This window comes from Pagrus pagrus (genome assembly GCF_965226575.1).
Source record: "Pagrus pagrus genome assembly, chromosome: 21".
Classification (NCBI taxonomy): Eukaryota; Metazoa; Chordata; class Actinopteri; order Spariformes; family Sparidae; genus Pagrus; species Pagrus pagrus.
The window spans coordinates 2,501,712-2,523,793 of NC_140208.1; the positions used below are offsets into that span (position 1 = coordinate 2,501,712).

Below are 22,082 nucleotides of genomic sequence, written 5' to 3' on the forward strand. Positions count from 1 at the left end.
CCCAGATGTTTGTCGGGTCAAGCCTGCCGACCCGGACCTCTCAGGCTGATTAACATCGTGTGGTTCCTGCTGGCCCGTTTTCCACAGATTAATACAATCTGTATTTATGATAGATCATCTGTCGACTCCCACAACATCAGCATCGAGCCCTCTGATCTCAGTTCAGCCTGTAATAACCCAACTTATTGTTTGTCTCCATGTCTCTGCCTCAGCTCATGGAGGAGTACGACTGGGGCGAGTTTGCGGTGATCACCAGCTTGCTGCCAGGCTACGACACCTTTGTGGATATAGTTGAGTCCTACACAGATACCTCGTATTTCCTTTGGAAACTACAGGACGTCTTGTCTCTGGAGATGTCTGTTGGAGCTAGTGATGTGAAGACCAAGCGCATGCTGCAGCAGGTACAAAGAGATAGGCTGTAAGAGTCGTGGACTATGTTGCACCGTCTTAAATCAGTGACTGAGTTTGTGTGTAAAGTCCTTAAATTAACTAGTAACGTTAGCTGGTTTCAAACTAGCGCTTTACTGGATTGGGTTGCACCATTTAAGCTTAGAGTGGAAAACTTTTCAGCGTTTTCCCTCTAAAATAATAAGTTAAAGCAGAAAAAGTTGCCAGTTTTATAAATGTGTGTAGTTTAAATGGAGCAACTTTGGTCATAAATCGTTACCAGGACACTCTTCCATCGAAATATAGCATCACTCGCTAACATTACCGCCAGAAATGGCTGTTGTAGAGTGTTAACTTAATTTTCAACCTGTGTTTTCTCCGCTTCTTCTTTTGCGTCTGCAGTTGGACGCGCGGGTCGTGCTGGCGTACTGCTCCTACGAGGAGGCGCAGTACTTGTTTAGTCAGGCAGCTGAGCTGGGTCTGCTGGGGCCGGGCTACATCTGGATGATCCCCAGTCCGGCCGTGGGCAACCCCGACAGCCCTCCGCCCGACAGCTTCCCCGTCGGTGTTATCGGAGTGATTACGGAGCAGTGGAGGAAGAGCTTGCGGCAGAGGGTTCGGGAGGGCGTCGCCATTGTAGCGAAAGGCGCCGAGAGCTTCAAGAAGCTGTACGGTTTTATCCCCGAGGGACACGGCGACTGCACCAAACCGTCCAAACACTCCGACAACAATACTTTGTTCAGGTGAGGCATACTTTTTTTGGCAGACTGTACCTGTTAAGACTGAAGAGCACACTTTTCCATTGCACCAGCACACGGCACGAGCTGAAAGTGCTCTGCAGCACGTGGTCTGAAATGCAAATTAACCTGCATTAATTATTCACAGCGCAGTCTGTCACGGATGTATACGCTAACAGACAGCGAAATCACTCAGCAGGAACACCCTGCCCTCCACCAATCAGCTGCCTCCCTCATCCCCCTAATGAGCTACTTCCACGTCTCGAGCGTTTGCCCTCCCAGGGGAGCTTTAGGCTCAATTAGGAGGTGATCATTGTGTGTGTTTATCTGTGTAAATGAATATGCAAATTATAGCGTGATGTAGAATCAAAGTCCTTGATTGCATAGTATACTATATACACACTTTCTCATGACTCCATGTTCCTGACTGTGGGCTGCAGGCACATGCTGAATGTGACGTGGGAGAGGAGAGATCTGTCGTTCAACAACCAAGGCTTCCTCTCCAACCCTGCCATGGTCATCGTCGCTCTGGACCGGGAGAGGCTCTGGGACAAGGTACCGGCCACCGAAACACAGAAACGTAATGGCGCTGATGGCGCAGGAACACAGAGATATTTGTTATGTGAGCACATTCTGCCAAACATGTACAGTAACTGTACAGGAATCAGGGTCGGGCCGATGGACGATGACAGACATCGACTACTAATCCCTGACCATCGTGACATCGTGATTCAAAAGGCTCCCACCAGAGAGCACAATTAAGCGGCGAGTCCCTCAGAGTTGCTGTTTGTGTTTCACTCAGTTACGACTCTGAGAAGAAGAAGTGTGATTTTTTTGCAAATCGGGGCGCTAAGGATTTTAAAGTATGTCGAGTGCCTCGGTGAGCTGCGTGTCACAGCCGCTGCTGCTGATACCAGAGTGCTGATTGCGTTGCTGAATGGGCCGAACCAGCACGACAAACTCATATAACTAACTTCCTGTTGTTTTCTGATCTCCAGCATGCACCTGACTCTTTCACCTCACGCAGTAGGTTTCTCCTCTGACCCACAAATATAATCCGCCTCGATGCAACAAGTTTGTGCCTGTTGCGTTCGATGTCATTAAAAATCTAAACTCCAGCAATTGCTCACAAAATGAGTCCAAACAGGTGATATTTGAAGCTACAAGTGTGGACGTGATTTCAAATCGATAATGTTGTGCGTCTGTGTGTGTGTTTCCTGTTGAAGCCTCACTCCCCGTTTCGTCGTCTATAGAGTATAGACTCCCTTATTTTGACTCCCTTTTACGCACACACACACTTTTCAAAGCCCGAGGGCGTATTGAAAAAGTGTGGCTAAACAGAGAGGCCTGAATGTAATCTCACAGCTACAGTTGAACTCATTTATTTCTACCCTGGAAAGACCAACCTACTTTATCAATGTCACCTCCTGGCCGGTGTGTGTGTGTCTGTGTGTGTGTATGAACATGGACATGTAATTGTGCTGAAGTGGGGTTTGGTTTGTACGTGTGTGTGTCGATCTTAAGGTCGCATTTGTCTCTCGTACGCTTCATCGATACGTTACGTCTTCATCTTCAGGTTTTCACGTCCGTCCGTCCTCGTCCCATCCTGAACGACGACTGGTTTCGTGCTCTTTTCGAGTCGGCGTCCTCCTTCGTGACACCCTGACAGTTTAACATGACGTTTGTTCCTCATCAGTGTCCGATGGGTGATGCTGGGCGACACAGTCCTCGTTATCTGCTCTGCAACTCTTCCTCTCTTTCCTCCTCTTCCCGTTCTTCTCTCGTCCAACTAGAATCTACAATAATCTTTATTTTTATACCGTACATGTAAGAAAGAAGTTACTCGTAGTGAGGAGCCCACAGACAGTCAACATCTGACTCTGCAGTTCCCGTGAAGAGCAACTTTACTGTTTTGGTTCGCGCTCATCAATCGAATTTCCGGCAGGAGCAGGTCGCTGTTTTCAGCAACAAAGCGACTGTATACCTGCTCAGCACCACAGCTGGTGAACATAGTGGAGCATTCAGGAGATAAAGAGCCAGGTGTTTGTTTTAGGAGGTGGTGGAGACCAAAGACAGAGCAAAAAGAGGTGCTAACTTTGGACTTTGTCTGCTCTATATTTGTTTTTCATCAAGATTCGGCTTTATATGGCCTATATGCAAACTTTTTATAAGAGTTTTGTGTTGTCTTTTATTGGGAGAAGTTTGAGCAGCAGGTGTCTCGAAACATCACTACATTAAACTGAAGATAGATGCACAGCTACGTAGGACTAGGAGTTATTTTTGGAGGAAGTTCAGACAGAAAATTACAAGATACAAAGTGTCGGGGCCGTGTTGTTTCACATAGACGGACAATGAAATTACAACCCTCGAGTGCATGAGTTTGAAGGCTCATCAGATGCTGCACAGCAATCATCGACAATCATTTGGTCCTTTGTCTTGACAAATGGCAGACAGACAGTAGAGCGATGGTGTCGACGTCACTCAGTAATCTACTAGTATTGTGTGCCGTCTGTGCTGCTGTGGAAAAGGTAGAGCGAGAGTTCACACAGTGGTCTGATCGAGTTAAGGCTTAATGCCGCGGCTGCTTCATCACGACAAATTACATTATTTTTGATTTGGCAGATGCTTTTTTGTCCAAAGGGACTTACAATAAGTGGATTCAAACCAGAGAGGGGCAAGACCTGGGTTGTGACTCACATCCAAAACTCAGATAAAGAAATAAATAAAGGCGTTGTTGTTTTTTTAGCTGGCAGGCGACATCAGTCAGTGAGACTCGGCTACTGTGGAGAGTTCATTTCACTTTTGTGGTCATGTGATCCTCTCAGTAAAAATATTTTCAAAAATAACCGTTGTCAAGCTAAACTGAAGACAGATTCAGCAACTGCATTGTTTATTTCTTGGCTGAAATCTCGCTGAGCTTTTTTTGTTATACAGGAGAAAGTTCCCAAAACGAGCCGCCATGTTGGTCCGAGTGGCGTTTGTCCAATCAGGTGCAGCCAGTAATTGTTTGTGTGGTTGTCGGAGGGTGCATGCTGTTTTGGTCAAGCGTCCAGTGCTGGGAAGTGTTGCTGAAGTGTGTCAAAAGACGCCCCTGTGGACGCAACAATGTCAAATATTTTCACTTTAAGGTTGTGTGTGTTTTCAGTACACAAATGCACTCCAGGCAGAGGCAGGTAGAAACAACAAAAGGCGAGCTTTAATGTGAAAAAGCCAATTTCAGTGAACAAAGACAAAAAGACAAAAAACTCAGTGAGAAAAACAAAAACTGAAGTGAGAACAAATGGATGAGGCACGGAAAATACAGACAGGCAGACTGAAGGAAGACACAAGAAGCAAATGCAGAGAAAACAGGAGGATAATCAGGGACACGTCACAAAGGCGAGAAGAAGACAAAGACAGGAAGTAAGACAAAACATAAGAACCTACAAAATAAAACAGGAAATAACTAAACTAAGCCAAAGCCCATGACAGAGTGCTGTGTTTATTTGAACTGGGAACAAGTTTCACATGTGACAAAATGCATTTAATAAAGTCTTTACTTTGATTTCCAACATGAAGCATTGTGTGAGATCCTCATCCTGTGTCTTAAACCCAGTATCCAATAATCAATAACAAGCACCTTCCCTGCAGCGTGAGAACGACAGGGAGATGACAGAGCGTCGGCTTAAGATGCTCCACGCGAGGAGAAGACGTGCGAGGATCTTTATAAAAGACAGATTGAGATGATTGATCGTCACAACCGACGCTGTCATTCACAGATGGTGCCGAGAAGCAAATCACCGCCTCGCGCGTCGTACTGTACGTCCAACGCAGATTTGTAAATCATCCGTGCTTGACGAAGGGAAGAAGCGCGAGTATGAGCGAGCAGAAGAGCAAATCGAGAGTTGGTTATGAAGAAGAGGTCTCATTAAAGCCGTGAGCGAGCGACTTTCACATGCAGTAAGTCGGCGCGGGCTGAGCTCAGCATGGCTCATTAGGTCGAGGCTGATGTGACAAACAGTCCTGGATCTCACAGAGAGGGTTTCACCGAGCTTAGCGCCGACATCGATGGGATTATTCATTGTGTGATGTGACATTATACAGCAGTCCTGGTCCAAAGTGGCTCCCTCTGACATTAAAAAACTCATTCTGCTGCTTTCTTCTTGTCTTGTTACGCTACATCATTGTCTGCCCGGATATCAGTTCGTCAACTGTCGTCAGTTCAGGGAGCTTAATTAGGACAAAACACGTTTACGTTATCAGAGGAAATCTACTAAAAGCAGCTCATATCTGAAGACATGAAAACACATAATAAATAACGCTAATCACACGAGCAGCTCCCATTTATAAACACTGACATTTCAATTTGTTTATTCGGCTGAAAAAAGAGAATTAATAATTGAATAATCAGTCAACAAAATGAACGCAGATTGAAGGCAACACACGCTGGGATGTTTTATTGATGCGATGCAGTCGGTTTGCTCTTTTGTTTTAGTTTCTTACTCAAAGACTTTGGACGTCTCCTCGGTCCTGCATTAATGAACACTGCTCTTCTTTCATCTCCTCGTGCTCTTCCTCCAGGTCAGCAAATGCTAATTTTACTTAAAAAAAAAAAAATCATTGTTCCTGTGAAGTCGAGAGAGACGAGACAGGTGAGGAGAGAAGAGGTTGACATGTAGAGAAGATCACGGCTGTGATTAAAACACATGGAGAGGTGGACGAAGTATTCAGATACTTTACTGAAGTAGAAGTGGTTAAAAAATACTAGGTTTTTAGGGTTTACTAGGTGAATGATAGTTTCAAGATGAGTTCTTGTTCTCTCTCCAGGTGGGAACGTACGCCCGAGGGATCCTTCAGGTCCGCTACCCGGTCTGGCCTCGGTACGGCAACTTCCTGGAGCAAGTGTCCGATGACCGTCACCTGACCGTGGCCACCCTGGAGGAGCATCCCTTCGTCATGGTGGAGAACGTGGACCCGGGCACCGGAACGTGTGTCCGCAACACGGTGCCGTGCAGGCGCCAGTCCAACCGCACAGAGAGGTACGCACAGCGACACCAACACACGTACAGCGTGTCGCATCAGCACAGATGGGCCTCGGCACTGTTCTGTTAGCCGGGCCGCGGTGACGTCTCGCGACTGCAGCCAACCCGTAACAAGCACCCGTCTCCCCCTAAAATCGATACTTAACTCATGTCTCAAAGCCGAGGAAATAAAACGTGAAGTTAACAGTAAAAACTAGGTGATCCAAATGAAACCTCAGTGTCCTTCTAGAACCTTTCGCCTCGGACCTGTGGTTCTGTGTTCAAACTCTCCGTGACTCTGAACATCCCGTCATCCACGTCGACTTGAAAGTTGAGCTTGACAGTTCGTTGTTGACTTTAGAAAACAGCAGCTGACAAAACAGCCTCAGCTCAAGGTCCGTTTCTACCAGAAGCTCCAGAACAAACCTTGAGCTGACGTTGTTTTCTAGCCGCTGTTTTTAAGGCGAACAATGAAATGTCATGTTTGTTTGTTTATTCTCTGATCAGAAAGTGATTTGAATAAACATTAATCCAATTTTAGATTGTTTTGTTGAGGCAGAGTTGTCGTTTGTCTGCCGGTCGTTAGACAACATTTAACTTTTGAGAGCTTTTGTTGAATAAGGAACATGTTTCTCAAAGTAAAGTATCATTTTGATGCCGATACCAAAAAAAAAAGCCCTAATATCAGCACGAGTATATCAATCTGAGCCCGGCCCAGCGCGCAGGCATCTCCACCCTCCCTCTCCCTTTCTGTGCCCCAGTTTAGTTCTGAGTAGACACTGCAAACCTCCACACTTCATTAAACACAGCGTAATTGTGTGTGCTGAGTGTCTAAGCACTTTAAAAACACACCTCCGGTGTCAAACACAGATCGCAGCATGGCAGAAAACAGCCATTAAACAGCCATTACCTTCTGACTACCTACAACTGGTGCTCGTCAGGAAAACACGACGTCTTCATTATGTTCAAACAACCAGAGACAATAGAAGTACAGCTCTGTCACGAATGTAATTGCATTTCAAATCGGTCGTAAAACTAGTGTTAACCACTTTGTCAGCTCAGCTGTGTTGTGTGTTTTTGACCACTGGAGCAATAAAATACACAATATTTCACAACAGCTATCAGGAAACAGAAGCTTTCTTGACTGTTTGTCATCACGATATCCTGTTATAATCAATGCTGTCGGGCTTTGAGATGGAAAAGTGGGAACTCAACATTATAGTAAAACTCTCGTAGCAAAGCTTTTCTTGCTGTGTCACCTGCAGTATGTAACGCTCCTTAATGTTGCTCATGCTGTATGTTTCCTCTCGGATCGGCCAACATAGTATTTATGACTAATAACTGCTGACTTATTTCAAGTGGTTTTCAATGATCGCCATCATGAAATGAAACGCTAATCCTTGAATCCGAAGGTTAGGGTTTCTTTCTGGTTTCTAAACGCTTTCCTCCTGCATTTCCTGTCGACAATGTGTCTCGATTGATTCGCCCGAGCAGCAGCAGCTCGTATCACCAACTTTAAGGTCACGGCCCAGAAACAAGCAACTATCCTCTGCTATGTGAACACACAGTGCTCCCTCCCAGGATCTATTGATCATGTGTGATTGTTGGCTCATACTGATCGGCGCAGCAAGAGATGCAGCAAGTCTCATGAGAACAAACAGAAGAAGTTGCCGCCGGTTCTTCACCTGTTGATGACCGTTTGCATCATGTGTCAGCTGACCGTTGACCTGCCACGCCCAACACATCTCTGACCCGATGATTTATTTAAAGGCCTCTGGGCGAACCTGTGCTCTGTATGCTGGTGTGCTCGTGTTGTTGCTGTCGGCCTCAGACTTCACCCACAGTAGCTTCTCCTCTTCACTCAAGAGGTTTGTTATTTCTAACTTAACTCTCGGGAAAAGGTTTTCTCTCTGCCTGTTATTGATTATTTTACTATGTATTCATGCTGCCATGTTGTTTACCTGCAGCACGGGAGCTCGCTCAATAATCCACCACAGCCGCTCCGTTAACCGGAGCATGATCCTCGTCACTTTCCAGTTTGACTGACAAATTTGTGACAATACAAATATGTGATGTTGTGATGATGTCTGAAAAACAAAGGTAAACTCACTTTAAGTGCCCGTCTTGTGACCACTGTCTCACACTGTGAAAGAAAACAGACAACAAATACATCCAGAGGCGTTTCCACATATACAGTATCTTCAGTTCCTTTAATCATCATATGTGAAGCATCAGAAGCTGAACACGTGTTTCTTATGGGAGTAAAGTGTCCAGAAATAGATAATAACTGTTTGATTTATGCCAAAATGTGTGTCTGTTGTATTTTTAAAGATGAGAGGATTGATCCCACTGTCAGCCTGTCAGCTTAGCTTAGCATAACGACTGGAAACAGCTCGCAAATCAACATTTTATATATTATATTTAATCAGTACAAAACCACAAGGTGCTGTTAACACCGCTGTTTTAACCTTTGGACACAGCCAGGCTAACTGTTTCCCCCTGCTTCCAGTCTTTATGCTAAGCTAAGCTAAGCTAACTGGCTGCTGGCGACACATTTAATGGACAGATATGAGAGCGATATTAAACTGTATCTTTTACTTGAATTTTGATGCAGAAATGTACGGACAGCTTTTTAAATTTAACCCACCAAGCCTCACGTGTACCATCATCCACACGTGTTGATCTTTACAACACATGTTGTTCATCACCTGAAGAACAGAAAACAAACAGTTTAGCTCATAACACCGTCTAGGGCCGCACACTTAATTGCAAATTAAGTGCAATATTCCAAATTGCAAGAAATGCAATTGTTTTAAAAAGGTCAAATGTGTCACAAAACAGTGTTTTAATGACATTTTGTCATGCTGCAGAGATGCTCTGCCTACACAGCTTGTTCTCCAGGTGTAATAAAACATGTTTGTATGGCAGAGACCAGGAGAAATGCCACATCATCATGATTTTACTAGTTTTTCCATGAAATAATAATCATGAATTATATCGCAATCGCCATAAACCATACCGTGCAGCCCTAACACGTCATATGTTTACACTAGTTATGAAGTAATAGCCAGCAGCGCTTTAGCTTAGCATAAAGACTGGAAACAGGGGAAACAGCTAGCCAGAGAATCTGTTCTTTATTCTGTAAAAAACAAAGAGGGATTGTTTTCACTCTTTAGACAGAGCCAGGACAGATGTTTCCACCTTGTTTCTAGTCTTTATGCTAAGCTAAGCTAACTGGCTACTGGCACCAGCTTTGAATTTAATGCACACCTGATCATGAGAGCGGTATCAATCATCTGATCTGATTCTCAGCAAGAAAGCAGATCCAAATATTTAATGGTTGGTGCAGACTGTGTGTCCCACCTTTATTAGACATTAATGATGTGTTTGACATCAATCTACATTTTGATCATCAGCCAACAGAAAACAAAGAACTAAGTGTATAAGTGTGTGTGTGTGTGTGTGTGTGTGTGAGTGTGTGAGTGTGTGTGTGCGTTCGCCTGTGGGTATGTATCGGTTATGCAGATTGCATAGCTGACCATGGCTGGCACATTAATTATAGAGAGAGATATGTAGCGGCTGTTGTTGGGCGCGATGGCACATTGATTGCCAGTAAAGAAGATTTATCTGTCCGACATGGGGACATCTGTCATAGCACGGGGACAGTGTTATTCCGTCCTACCCTCTTTTTTTTTTGTTTCTCTTTCACCATTTCTCTCTGGCTGCCGTGTCCCATTTGGACGGTGACCAACAAACAGGAAGAAGCGAAAAAGAAAGATGGGGAGAGGAGGGAGAGGAGGCTGCTGCTCCAGAAATCAGTTAATCTCGCTGTGTGGTCTGAGCAGCTTCCCCGCAGAGCAGATGTTTAGCGTGATTAAAACTTTTTTGTCTCGCTCATTAAAAATCCTTTCTTTGGACAGATGACGGCTGCTTTTGCCAGAAAGCTGAGCCCACCTCTCTGCCCTGATTAAGAGCAGGAGTACCACACTGAAATCCAGCTTGGCTACGTGACATGGTACGATGTAGCACAACACGCAGTGACCAGATGCTGAATGTACGGCAGCGCTGAAACAATACGTGGATCATTTCATCGTTGTTTGGCAGCAAACGTGGCGCCAAGAAGTTTGACGAGCGATTCATTGTTTTATGTAATTTGCTGGTTGCAGCGTCTCAAATGTGAGGATTTGCTGCTTTTCTGGGTTTCATATGATTGTAAATTGGGAACAGTATATGGCCAAAAGTATGTGGACGATGATAAAATGATAATAATAATAATAAACTTTATTCATAGAGCACCTATAAACACAACGAAGCCTCGTCTGAGATGAGATAAAACAAGAAGGTGGAACAGAAAATGTATGACAAGTAAAAGGAGAGAGGTAAAGTTATGCAAGAATAGAGATAAATAAAAGAATAAAATCAATAAAGGACGATAAGAAGACGACATCATGGAGATGTTTTTCCTGCGTCCTGTGCTATATGTTTATTTTTTTCCTCCAGCTACGGTTGAAGTAAAGTAGAAAGATCTTGGATTTGTCAAGTGCCGTACCAGAGAACCAGAACTCAATCATTTGATTAAAGATTGAAAGAGATTGTACTCGACCCTTCGTTACACAAAGTGAACACGACTTCTTGCAGTGGCACTAAACGATTAACCAGGAAATCAAAAGCTGACGTCTCATTAGCTAGTTTAGCGCTACGTCACACATTTTGTTGCTCTGATTGTGGCCTTAAAATAATATTTAAACTATATTTTTAGCTGATATCACGATGGACGATGCAAATCTCAATATTTTGAAATCGCACAAACAAGCCAAGAATACTCGGACTGCCAAGAATAGACAACACTGATATATAGTCTAACATCATCGGTATATTGCCTCACCCTGCTGTGACTGTCCAGAGCGTTTTTGCTGTGTGTCCGTTGGTGACGTGACGTCCCTTTGAAACTGAAACTGGATCGAGATGTTCCAGAATAATCCGCATTTGCAAACTCGTGTGGCGAGGCCAGGCTGAACAGTATTCAGAGGGACACTGGGCTGCTTGTAACTTTGTGTTTTGGGCTTTTTTTCATTGTTTGCGGTCGGGCTTCTTTGGACTAATTAAGATAAATTGTCCTCCTACGGCACACAATTATTTTCTTGACCGTAGTTTAAGATTGGGGAGACGTCCTGTTGAATTCTTACTCTCATAAATAACCTTTGCTCCTCTTTGTCTTGGTGTTATCAGAGACATATCTGAACTAACCTCAACCCCTCGACTCAACTGAGGACTTGAATCTTATGTCGAGTGGACATTTAGCCCCACGTATGCAACCTGAACATTATTTATATGTATGTATATATGTATGTATGGAGGGTATGGCTCTGGATAGTTGATATATAATCATTTGTGATTCAGTGGCTGCAGGAAATTAACTTTCCAGTGCTTGCCTCATTATTCCTACATGATCACAGTGGTGATAAGCTCAAATATCCTCCTCCTCCTCCTCCTCCTCCTCCTCCTCCATCTGTCCTCCTTTTACTCCTGCCCTCCTTTTTTCCCCTCCAAACTGAAGCTGAAGCTGAAGCCCTGTCAGGCCTCGTTGTTGTTTCGCCGTGTGTTTTTCCTGTCTGCTGTTCACCTGAGAATCCTCCTCGTCTCTGGTCGAACTCCCTCATGGTGCTTCCCTCCACGCTGCGCTAGTTTCTGGGCATTTTGTTGAGAACACACACACACGACACAACACAACTGCTGCTTATTCTCAGAGGATACTGTACGATGTGTGTGTGTGTGTTGGAGATAGAGAGAGAGAGAGAGATTGCATATTTTAAGTGTGTGTTTGTGTGTGTGTGGTTGTGTGTGTTGTCAGTGGAGTGTGTATAATGGCGACAGGTGGCCGGCTCCTGCAGCAGTTAATTAACGCTGCGTTTATCGGAGCTATTGACTCCCGTGAAAGAAGCGAGTCTTTTCAAAAAGCACTTAAAAATTTGTCTAAAAATGAACCTCGCGCTGTTGAAAATAATCAACTTGTGCGTTAATTACTCTCTTGACTCGACGTCTCTCTGCTCATTTATTCGCTCACATGCTCCTCTTTTTTATCACTCTTCAGCGCTTGTGCTGACTCATTGACATGCCGGAGTTATCTCAGTCACACACACACACACAGAAACACAAAGTGTGATTCAGCCCGCGTAGACTTTTAGGCCTCCGACTTTTTGGCAGCTAGCTCGGTAGAAAATGTGTTTTTTTTCGTCGTCTTTATTTTTCACTCTGTCTGCTTGTAACTTTTCGTTGTCCTCTGCCGCTGTTAGTGGCTCTCCATTATCTTTTTACTCTATTATTTTTGTCACCGTCTCCCGTCCTTCTGTTCTCTCCTTCTACACCCCATTAAGTAGCGAGGCCGCACAGAGGAAGCGAGCGTCCCTCACATGCTACACACCTTAATGGCCTTTGATTAGAGGCCATCACAGTCACTCAACCATCCGCTGCGAGCGCCGTCACACCGCCTGTGTGTGTGTGTGTGTGTGTGTGTGTGTGTGTGTTTTGCAATTTTTTTAGGCGCTCTCCTCCGTCTCTTTGAAAGACACCCTGTTAACAGACATTGATTTTGGCTAATGAACCAGCCAGCGCCTGCCCTTCACTCCGCTGGTTGCTTTGAGCGTATTTAGCGCTCGCTCCTCCGAAACGAAGCAAACAAACAGCTTTTAGTCTTAAGAAGCTAAAGATAACAGCGGCCCCGGCTGCCAAAGACGAGGCTTTTGATCACAAGATGTTAAAAAACACACGCACAAAAAAAAAAAACTGTATTTACTCTTTTGCATGACGCCGCTTTTTCCTCATCCTTCTTTTACAGTATCATCGGCCACTCTGAGTCGTACACCAAACTGTGCTGTAAGGGTTTCTGCATAGACATCCTGAAGAAGCTGTCCCGCACCATCAAGTTCTCCTATGACCTCTACCTGGTCACCAACGGAAAACACGGCAAGCTGGTCCGCGGTACTTGGAACGGCATGATTGGGGAGGTGAGACCGAGGGCTGAGTTATTTAAGGACGGATAAATCCCTGAATGCAGCAGCTGGTGTTGCTGTGTTGAGTCGCCCAGTGACTGTGTACAGACTGTTATTAGAGCAAGGTGTTTTAAAATCTTCATCCAGATTTAACAAAAAAAAAAAAGAAAATCTAGCTTTGGGCTACGGTATGGCCTAGTTACGACAAAAGGTGTGTGGCATGCGAAGAATCGCACAAAAACACAGTGAATGTTGACCAGCGGTTTTAGGAACAGTGCACACAGTAAAAATAACTATTCTGATTCTTATATAACGGGTTTATTTAATCAGAATAATCCAGTTGAGGTCAGGAATAACTTGAAAACAAATAAATCAAGTCGGAAGACAAGGTCATGGGATAAAAAGGAAGATGTTCACTGAGCCATATTAAGTTGTTTCTGCAATTGTGTTTGCAAACAACAGGAAACAGGGAGATAAATTATTATTAATTTGGAGTTATGTTTGTGCAATACTCTCTCCCTCTGTTCAGTCTTCCTGAGAGGCTCTTTAACGTGTGTTCACGAGCTACTTGCTAACTTTGCCTGCTGTTTAATGCTTTGCAGGTAGCGTAGAGTTGGGGGGAGGGAGAGCGAACCAAAACCAGATTAAACAAGGTGTCGTTTGCAATAATAAATTAAACTGAGAACTCTTAAATAACGTACACGGTGTTATGAGGCTGAAACGAGGCTTCTTCTGTTGTTTTTGGTGATGGTAATGTTTCAATTGTAAAATAATGAAGTAATTTGTACAGCTGCCACACAGATGTGATAGTGTCAGTGCTTCACAGCTGTGCAGAGGGTCACAGTGACTCCTCATAGATCATTATTTATTTTAACAATTAATTGATTCGTCTTTAAGTCTTTAAAATGTCATAGAAATGTTAAAAAGCCCAAAGTGACGACTTCAGATTTCTTCTTTTGTCCAATTAATTAGTCTGAAACCCCCAAAACTCCTCATCTACCGTCATAACTGACAAAGTAAAGTAGCAGATCCTCACAGTTAAGGAGCCGCAACCAGCAAATGTTAAACGATTAATCGTTTGGCAACTAATTTTCGATCGACCGACCGATCGTCGCAGCCTTTACTTTACACTCCAGTACAGTTGTTGGGTGACGGTGATGATGCACGGCGTCTTAAGTGACGCTCGCGCTGCCTCGGCCGAGAGAGTTTTCTTTGATGGCTCTTATCTAGGTCAGTGGTGTGAGGCTGTGCATGTACATACGGAGCTGATACACACTTTTCTCCCGCACACACCGCGCCACATCAAACACAGCTGGATCTGAGAGCAAAAACGCCCTGAACAGGTGTTCCCTGGGAGAGCCGTCTTGCTTGTGTTTCTTTGCCTGCAGGCGTTTTGCTCTGGGTCTGTATCTGTGTGTGTGTGTGTGTGTGTGTGTGTGTGTGTGCGCGCTACATTTAATAATAAAAACAGATTTTGTTTTCTGCAAAAAAAATTCCTGCTTTTCAGAAAAAAGCATGCTTGGATATGAACACTCTGGAGATGCAGCACGCTCTCTCTGCTCTGATGATGATGAGACAAATATTTTTTTCATATCTCTGCAGACAGCCATTATTAGAGTCTCACTGTGGAGCACAAAGTGTTCGCTGCATTGTGAGCGTCTGCGTTCAAAGAGGATTGTTCATGAAAAAAATTTTAGTGGAGAAGATCTCGGCAGGGTGTCCTTTGGGACACGAGGAAGCAGGTTTTGCTGTGATAAACTCACCCGTTCAGGTTTATGTTGCAGGATTTTAAACCGAAAACTAGTTTGGTACAAAAGCAGCATGTTGTTACACGGCTGGCCTCCGTCAACGCCTCAGTGTTCGTGTTTTCTTCTCTCAGGTCGTGTACAGACGAGCTGACATGGCCATCGGCTCGCTCACGATCAACGAGGAGCGTTCGGAGATCATCGACTTCTCCGTGCCGTTTGTGGAGACGGGCATCAGCGTCATGGTCGCCCGCAGCAACGGGACAGTTTCCCCCTCTGCCTTTCTCGGTGAGCAACAACAACTGCTTCTTCTTCTCCATCCATTTTAAATTGTGCCAGCTCACAACATCTAATTTTCTCATGAGTTCGATGTACAGTACAGAGCGTGTGGACCACCACCGTCTTTCTCCCCACATTTCTCCCCAAGTGTGGCCTACTTACACAAGTTCTGTCTCTGCAGACGCTTCAGGAAAACTTCCCATTAAGCTTTTATCCCGCCGATAACTGTAGCCTACAACTAAATCCCCTTACGTACCGCGCACACACCTAAATCCCTTTTCCAAACCCCAAACAACAAAATTCAGCACAAAAAAAAAAATCCTCAACAGTGTATTTCTGTCTTCTCATTTTCTCATCAGCTATCCCCCTACCACATATGGTGACCCCCATCACAGACTGAGGTTAAGAAGCAGGAAGTACAAAAGAGACTTACTTTAATCCTTGATGTTTGTTCCTCCTCCTCCTCCTCTTCTTCTTCCTCCAGAGCCCTACAGCCCAGCAGTTTGGGTCATGATGTTTGTGATGTGCCTGACCGTGGTGGCGATAACAGTTTTTGTGTTTGAATACTTGAGTCCAGTCGGCTACAACCGCAGCCTGGTCAGCGCCAAATGTGAGTTTCAAAACCTTCTTTTGTTTTAGATTTTATTCCTCTTGAGTTGATCGGAGTGAATTGATCACTACGGGATCAATGTCCCAGAGGTACGCATGAGAAAGACTCGAGTGAAGCCCACAGATTTACATCAGCACCTTAATTACGTCACATATTTTGCAAAAGTCTGCTGTTTTCTGAGTGTTGTATGGCAGAAAATACACGTAGTTATTTGTCCTTACTTCATCAAAAGCCTCAAAATAGCCAGAAGCTGTGAAATAAAAAAAACATTTAAAAAAAGATGCATGAAATTAATTTGCTAATCTTGGAAAGCGCTTCACACAGTGGAGCCTGTGTGTAAAGCGTCTGCAACGCTAAAAGTTCCCTCAACAGCATTTTGGGGGAGAGGGGCTAATCAATCCCAGAATGCAGCGCTGACAGAGCGTGCCTCGTCTCCAGGTCCGAAAGGTCATTTTCCTGTTTTAATTAGCATTCGTCGCCGTGCTAATCGAAAGTGTGATTGATGGCGGTGGCACCCTCCCGTCGCTGCACATGAGCAGCGGTGGCAGAGAGCGATGGAAACGGGCCGAGGCTGTGAAATTGTTCCCCGCGTTTGGAAAGTTTGCAGAAGGCCACGAGATGTTACGCTTGATGAGAGAGCGTGTAGAAATAAATACGTGGTGTCGAGAAGATAGTTTGGGTTTTAGATTTCTTTCTGTTTTACTGTTTTCTATGTCGTCCATCAGCATGAGTCGTATCAGCAGCGTCTCTGACTGTCCCCTCCGATGTTTCCTCAGCTCCCGGTGGTCCGACGTTCACCATCGGGAAGTCGGTGTGGTTGTTGTGGGGCATCGTCTTCAACAACTCCGTCCCCATCGAAAACCCTAAAGGGACGACCAGTAAGATCATGGTTCTGGTCTGGGCCTTCTTCGCTGTCATCTTCCTGGCCTCTTACACTGCCAACCTGGCTGCCTTCATGATCCAGGAACAATATATCGACACGGTTTCTGGACTCTCGGACAAAAAGGTAAGGGAGTGAATAAAAAACACGTCTGTGAATGTCCACATAGGTCCCCTTTCCCACCAACATGGATCCAGTTCTGTTCTGGTCAACCAGAGTGAATCCCGATTGATTTTCAGAAGTCTGGATCCAAACCACATTTGGACGTATTTTGAAATGCGATCAGGATCAGTCAGGATGCTCCAGTAGCTCATATCAGATTTCAAAGCGTTTTTTTTTTGAGTCATACACAAGGGCAATGTCAGAAAATTGTGAACCAACCAAAAATAAATTGATTCAGAACCCAAAAAACATCCAAACATCCTTCATCCAAAGTGCCGACCGGAGTGGGCCTGACAGATTCTACTGATCATCCTGCATCGTGCTACGCCCTCTGTTTATGACCCGTCCTCATTTTAATGGTTCTGCTCAAACCTGTTGGACTCGTGGGCTGGTTGGCCAGATAGCACCGAGGATCCAAACAACAGAACAGGTTCAAGAACTCGAGCTAATTCGGTGGAAAAAGGGGTTTGAGACGCACAGAACCGAGCTGTTTTTGTGGAGTCGCGAGATACGGAGCAGAACCTCCTTCTTTGTCTTTGTGTTTTAACTGCAGCTCGTGCCACATCATCTCCTCTTCTATCTGTCCGTCAGTCTGCATCGGCTAATAAAGCGTGGACGGGAGAGAGACAAGGAGTCGCAGAAAAAGCCTTTAAGATCAAGTCAAGTAAAAGAACTTTGTTGTGAACGTCTCTGTCCTTTTTCCTATCGGCGGGGAACCCAGTGGCATGAATGACTAATCAATTACTGCCGTCTGTCAATACAGATGGTGTCTGAGTCTCCACTTGTCCTGTCAGTATTTCGGTCCGTCCATCAATATTCCCCCCGCGCGCCGTCTCCGTCTCTCGTCTCTCGTCTTGCTCGCTCCGTTAAAACAAGATCGCCAAATGTCAAACGATTAAAAACAGTCGAAGAAGAAAACGCACATTTGTTCTGTAGCGCACACACTCGACCTTGGAAGGAGCTTTACAGGAAAAAGCATCTGATCCGACACCAGCCGGGACCAACAGAGCCACCGGAGCGATCTACGCTTGAATTAACCGACTGCATTAACTGTTGTGCAGATGTATTATGTCCCACAGCATCAGGGACCGACATGAATCACCCTGCACAACAAAAACCTCAGCCGCCCCCTTTAACTCCTACAGATCCTACACGACGGAGGAGTAGGTGGATTTAGTGCCGGGTTCACATCCCCGCAGGTTTAAAGGATAAAGCAAGTGTTATTCTTTATTTCTCTTATTGTTAACGAAAGGAGGAAAATCGATGTGTTAGTCCGGCTCTCGATAACAGGAATGTGGAAAAACCTGACGAGCATAAATCAGTTCCTGAGGACACCAACACTGCAACACGGGCCACAAATGAGCGATCAACATGGTTAAAACATGGTGTTATTGTAATGCTTTATTTTACTGAGCTGTGTGTAAAGAAGAACATCATGTGACGTGTTTCTCCTGAACGGTACCAAATACTTCAGGAGACTTTTGGGAGCTGATTCAGAGATTACGGACTCATTTTTCCTGAACTCAACTCACCTCATCGAGCACTTTTTCCTCCCTCTTGTGATGAAAACTATAGCTGATCACCACAGCGATGTAACAGGAGCCTACTTAAGCTGAATAATAACGCGGGTTACCAGGAACCGAGCCGTCCTGTGAACTAAATAAAAGCCTATTCTTTCATTCCCAATTGTGTCTCAATGACGTTTTTGTCCGAGCAGCTGATTATAAAAAAAAAGGCGTGCGGCGTCTCGACTGCACTCGCAGCTGATGAGTGATTCACACACACTCACACGCTCTGGTTTTGATTGGCCCATTCATTTGCGCTCGGCTCAAAAGGTCAATGCCGCAACCGAGATGAATGGATCTCCTTCCTGTTTACAGTCGTGATTGAGCCCTAACGGACGTATTTCTGTCCTCGCGTCGAGCGGTGAGATGTGAAGTTGGACCGGGAGCAGATTGAACCGGATCAGGATCGTCTGTGGGCGGTGAAGTGATTCAAGCTGTTTGTTTGTCGGCTGAAATCAGATTTAATCAAACTGAGGTTTCACGCGGCCGATGCAGTGAGTCTATAATGGATTTCATTGAACTGAGTAGCTCCTCGTCCTCCGACCCATTCCTTCATTCTGCTGCCTGTTTCTCCTCTTTTCACAATTATCTTTCATCTTTCCTTTTACTTTACTTCCTCCTCTACTTTTTTCTCCTTTACTCTCTTACTTTCCTCTCGATTCTCCTCTTCCTTTTCTTTTCTTTTCCTTCTCTTTTCGGCTCTTGTTTCCTTTCCTACTTCCTACCTTCATTTTTTTCATTTTTCTTTGGCTGCTTCCATTTCCTCTCCTGTCCTCTTTCCTGTCCTTTGCTTTCCTCCTCCTTTCTCATTTACTCTCTTACTTTCTTCATCTTTTCTTTACCTTTCCTTGTCTCTTCTCTTGTTTCCTTCCTTCCTTCTCTTCTTTTACTTTCCTTTATTTTCCTCTCCTGTTTTCTTTTCTCCTTTCATCTCCCTCTTTCCTTTCCTTTCTCCTTTTACCTTTTTCTTCTCTTCATTGTCCTCTCTCCACTTCCTTCCTGTCCACTTCCTCTCTACTCATTCTTCTCCCTTTCTGTCCTTCCAAACTCTCTTTTCTTTCTTCTTTCCTCCTCTCACTTTCTTCACTTTTTCAAAATATCATCCCTCCCTATACTTTGTCTTCTCTTCTTTCTTCTCTCCTCATCACCACCCATCTCTCTTCGTTTCTCCCCCACCTTCCCCTTCCTTCAGTCTCTCCTCTCTCCTTCCATTGTCTCCTCACTCCCTTCTCTCTCTCCCTCCTTTACCGAATCTCTTCTTCTCTCACCTCCCTCTGTTCTCTTGTCTCCCTCTCCTCATCTCTCTCATATCTTTCTCCCCCGTCTTCCTCTCTCCTCCTCCTCTGTCTCTCTACAGTTCCAGAAACCACACGAACATTACCCTCCTTTCCGGTTTGGGACGGTCCCGAACGGGAGCACGGAGAGGAACATCCGCAGCAACTACCTCGACATGCACACACACATGATAAAGTACAACCAGAAGGGCGTGGAGGAAGCTCTGGAGAGCCTCAAAACCGGGTACGGCCTGACGGACATTTTGTACTATATTACACGATTTAGACAAGAGGTTATATTTAACAGATCCTCCGTGAGACATCAGAGCAGTCATGATCATAATGTAGGTGATACAGCAGAGATTTGATGCTCTTTGTGTTGAAGTCGATGTGACGGGTGTATTTTTAGATGAAGAAAAGTCACGTCTGCTGCAGCTTCGTTTGTACAGTAAAGTGCTGTCAAACGTTGAAGCTTCACAAAGAATGAACTCGGAACGCTTCAAGTGACTTTGCACATTGTGAACCCATTACAACACGCGTATATTTGATTTTTTAACTCTAAAAAGCCGGGTAGATGTTTGATGAAGACTGTGTAGCAGGCTGCAGAGCAGAGGAAATGTAAAAGTGGTCAGAAGCAATTTAAAGTGTACAACATTTATATTTAATGGGGTAAAACACTGATACTGTAGAGATATACTTCTCACATGTATTTAAGAACTTTTCTAAACATTCTCTCGAATGAAGACGATCTATTTGCATGCAGGAAGCTGGACGCCTTCATCTACGACGCCGCTGTTTTGAACTACATGGCCGGGAAAGACGAAGGCTGCAAGCTGGTGACCATCGGCAGCGGGAAAGTGTTCGCCACCACAGGATACGGCATCGCTCTGCAGAAGGACTCCCGCTGGAAACGGCCCATTGACCTGGCGCTGCTGCAGTTTCTGGGAGACGGTGGGCACATGATGATAATATACACAACCCCCCCCCCATGCCTGCGCACACACACACACACTCCTACACTTTCCTGCGTTGTATCTGTTTGTGTTTGTTTCTGTCCTCGCTGTATGTGAACCGTGCGACTGGCATCAGTCCAGTTCAGTGTGTGTGCTCTGTCAGCAGGGAAGTGGGCTTACAGGGAAGAGTTAATATCCTGCAGAACAGCAGGGAGTGTTCGGGATATGATTATCTCCATTACACACTCACACTTATCCTTTCTACCTATACACACACACATACAAACACACTCACCATGACAGCCGCCGGTGTGGAGTTAATATCCTCCCTCCTCTGAGAGCTTAACAGCACCCCCGCACACTCGCGCACACACACACACTCGCACTCACTCCGAGCTTTCCATGATGATGTAATAAACAGTGTGTTTGTGGTCAAGATGCGTAACTGAGGGATAAAACGGGCCGTGCTACCTGGAGGCCACTGCGGAGGACGTAGATCAGGAGGGTGGCCACCTGTTCAGAGGCCTGGAGGAGCAGCTTATGTGGTGATGAAGGCTGATGGAGGTGTTAGTTCGTCTCATTCAAAAGATGCTTTGTTGGCACGCTGAAGTGCATTTACACCACAGAAAATCAGTCAGTCAGTCGGCCTGAGTTTATTGAGCACTGACTTGCAGCTTTAATTCGATAGTGTTTGTGGTGCAGCACCCGCAGCCCATTTTGTATGTTGGCCGACAACGCAGACGCCTCGGTTCATCTCGTCCTTCTATCCAGCTCTGTCGGGAAGCAGGGGAGGATTCAACGCTCTGTGTTAAAACAAAATGGAGAGTTAGAGACTCAAATAATAGACGACGAGTTCACCAGCATGGAGGTAATTCTGCTGGAAGGATTTAACACCCGGAATAAAAAGCAGGAAACTCGCTGCACAAATGAGAGGTAAATGTGAACAGTTATAAAATCTACGTTTGGATATGAAATCCCAAATACTTGTGATGCCCTGTGATGAATCGAGGAAATATTGAGAATACTGTAAAGAGAGAAGATCTTTACTGATCAAGGCCGCAAGTAAAATAAAACCCAAACTAACTAGCTCTCCTCCGGCCGATTTCAGTACGGATTTTTATATTTTCGAGTCCTGCCAATAAGTTGAGCTGGTTAAACCAAGAGTTAAAGCAGTTGTTTAGGTGTGAGGATGTGTTGACTACGGAAAGCAGCGAAGGAGAGATTCTCGTGTTTATGACTTGGAAGCATTTCTGTCATTGAAACTATTCAAGTGTGTTGTGTGAATGACTAAGCTCGGCTGGCATTAGGCATCCTTTTACTTTGATCTTTCAGGGCCCTTCCGTATTATTTAAGCTAACTATATCACAGTTTCCCCAGTCATAATTAATCCTTGGCTTCAAATCAACTCCCCCAGGACGCTAACAGGGTATAAATGGGGAAAAAAAAGCTCCTAGAGGAAGCAATAAGTCTGCTGATGTCTGTGGGTCGTTCACTTAAGCCA

The 22,082-nt window shown here is 44.9% G+C and overlaps 1 protein-coding gene across 2 annotated transcripts in view; it reads left to right on the forward strand.

Moving 5' to 3' along the window:
* Positions 1-22,082, forward strand: part of LOC311250415 (glutamate receptor ionotropic, NMDA 2C-like) — a 48,053-nt gene that overhangs the window by 21,391 nt on the left and 4,580 nt on the right. For both annotated transcript variants that reach the window (XM_084342085.1, XM_084342086.1), the window contains 10 exons: positions 213-401; positions 790-1,130; positions 1,565-1,679; positions 5,931-6,142; positions 12,960-13,128; positions 14,993-15,146; positions 15,622-15,747; positions 16,524-16,753; positions 19,712-19,872; positions 20,392-20,579. In XM_084342085.1, the coding sequence (XP_084198211.1) occupies positions 213-401; positions 790-1,130; positions 1,565-1,679; positions 5,931-6,142; positions 12,960-13,128; positions 14,993-15,146; positions 15,622-15,747; positions 16,524-16,753; positions 19,712-19,872; positions 20,392-20,579 (1,885 nt within the window). The remainder of the gene's footprint in view (positions 1-212; positions 402-789; positions 1,131-1,564; positions 1,680-5,930; positions 6,143-12,959; positions 13,129-14,992; positions 15,147-15,621; positions 15,748-16,523; positions 16,754-19,711; positions 19,873-20,391; positions 20,580-22,082) is intronic.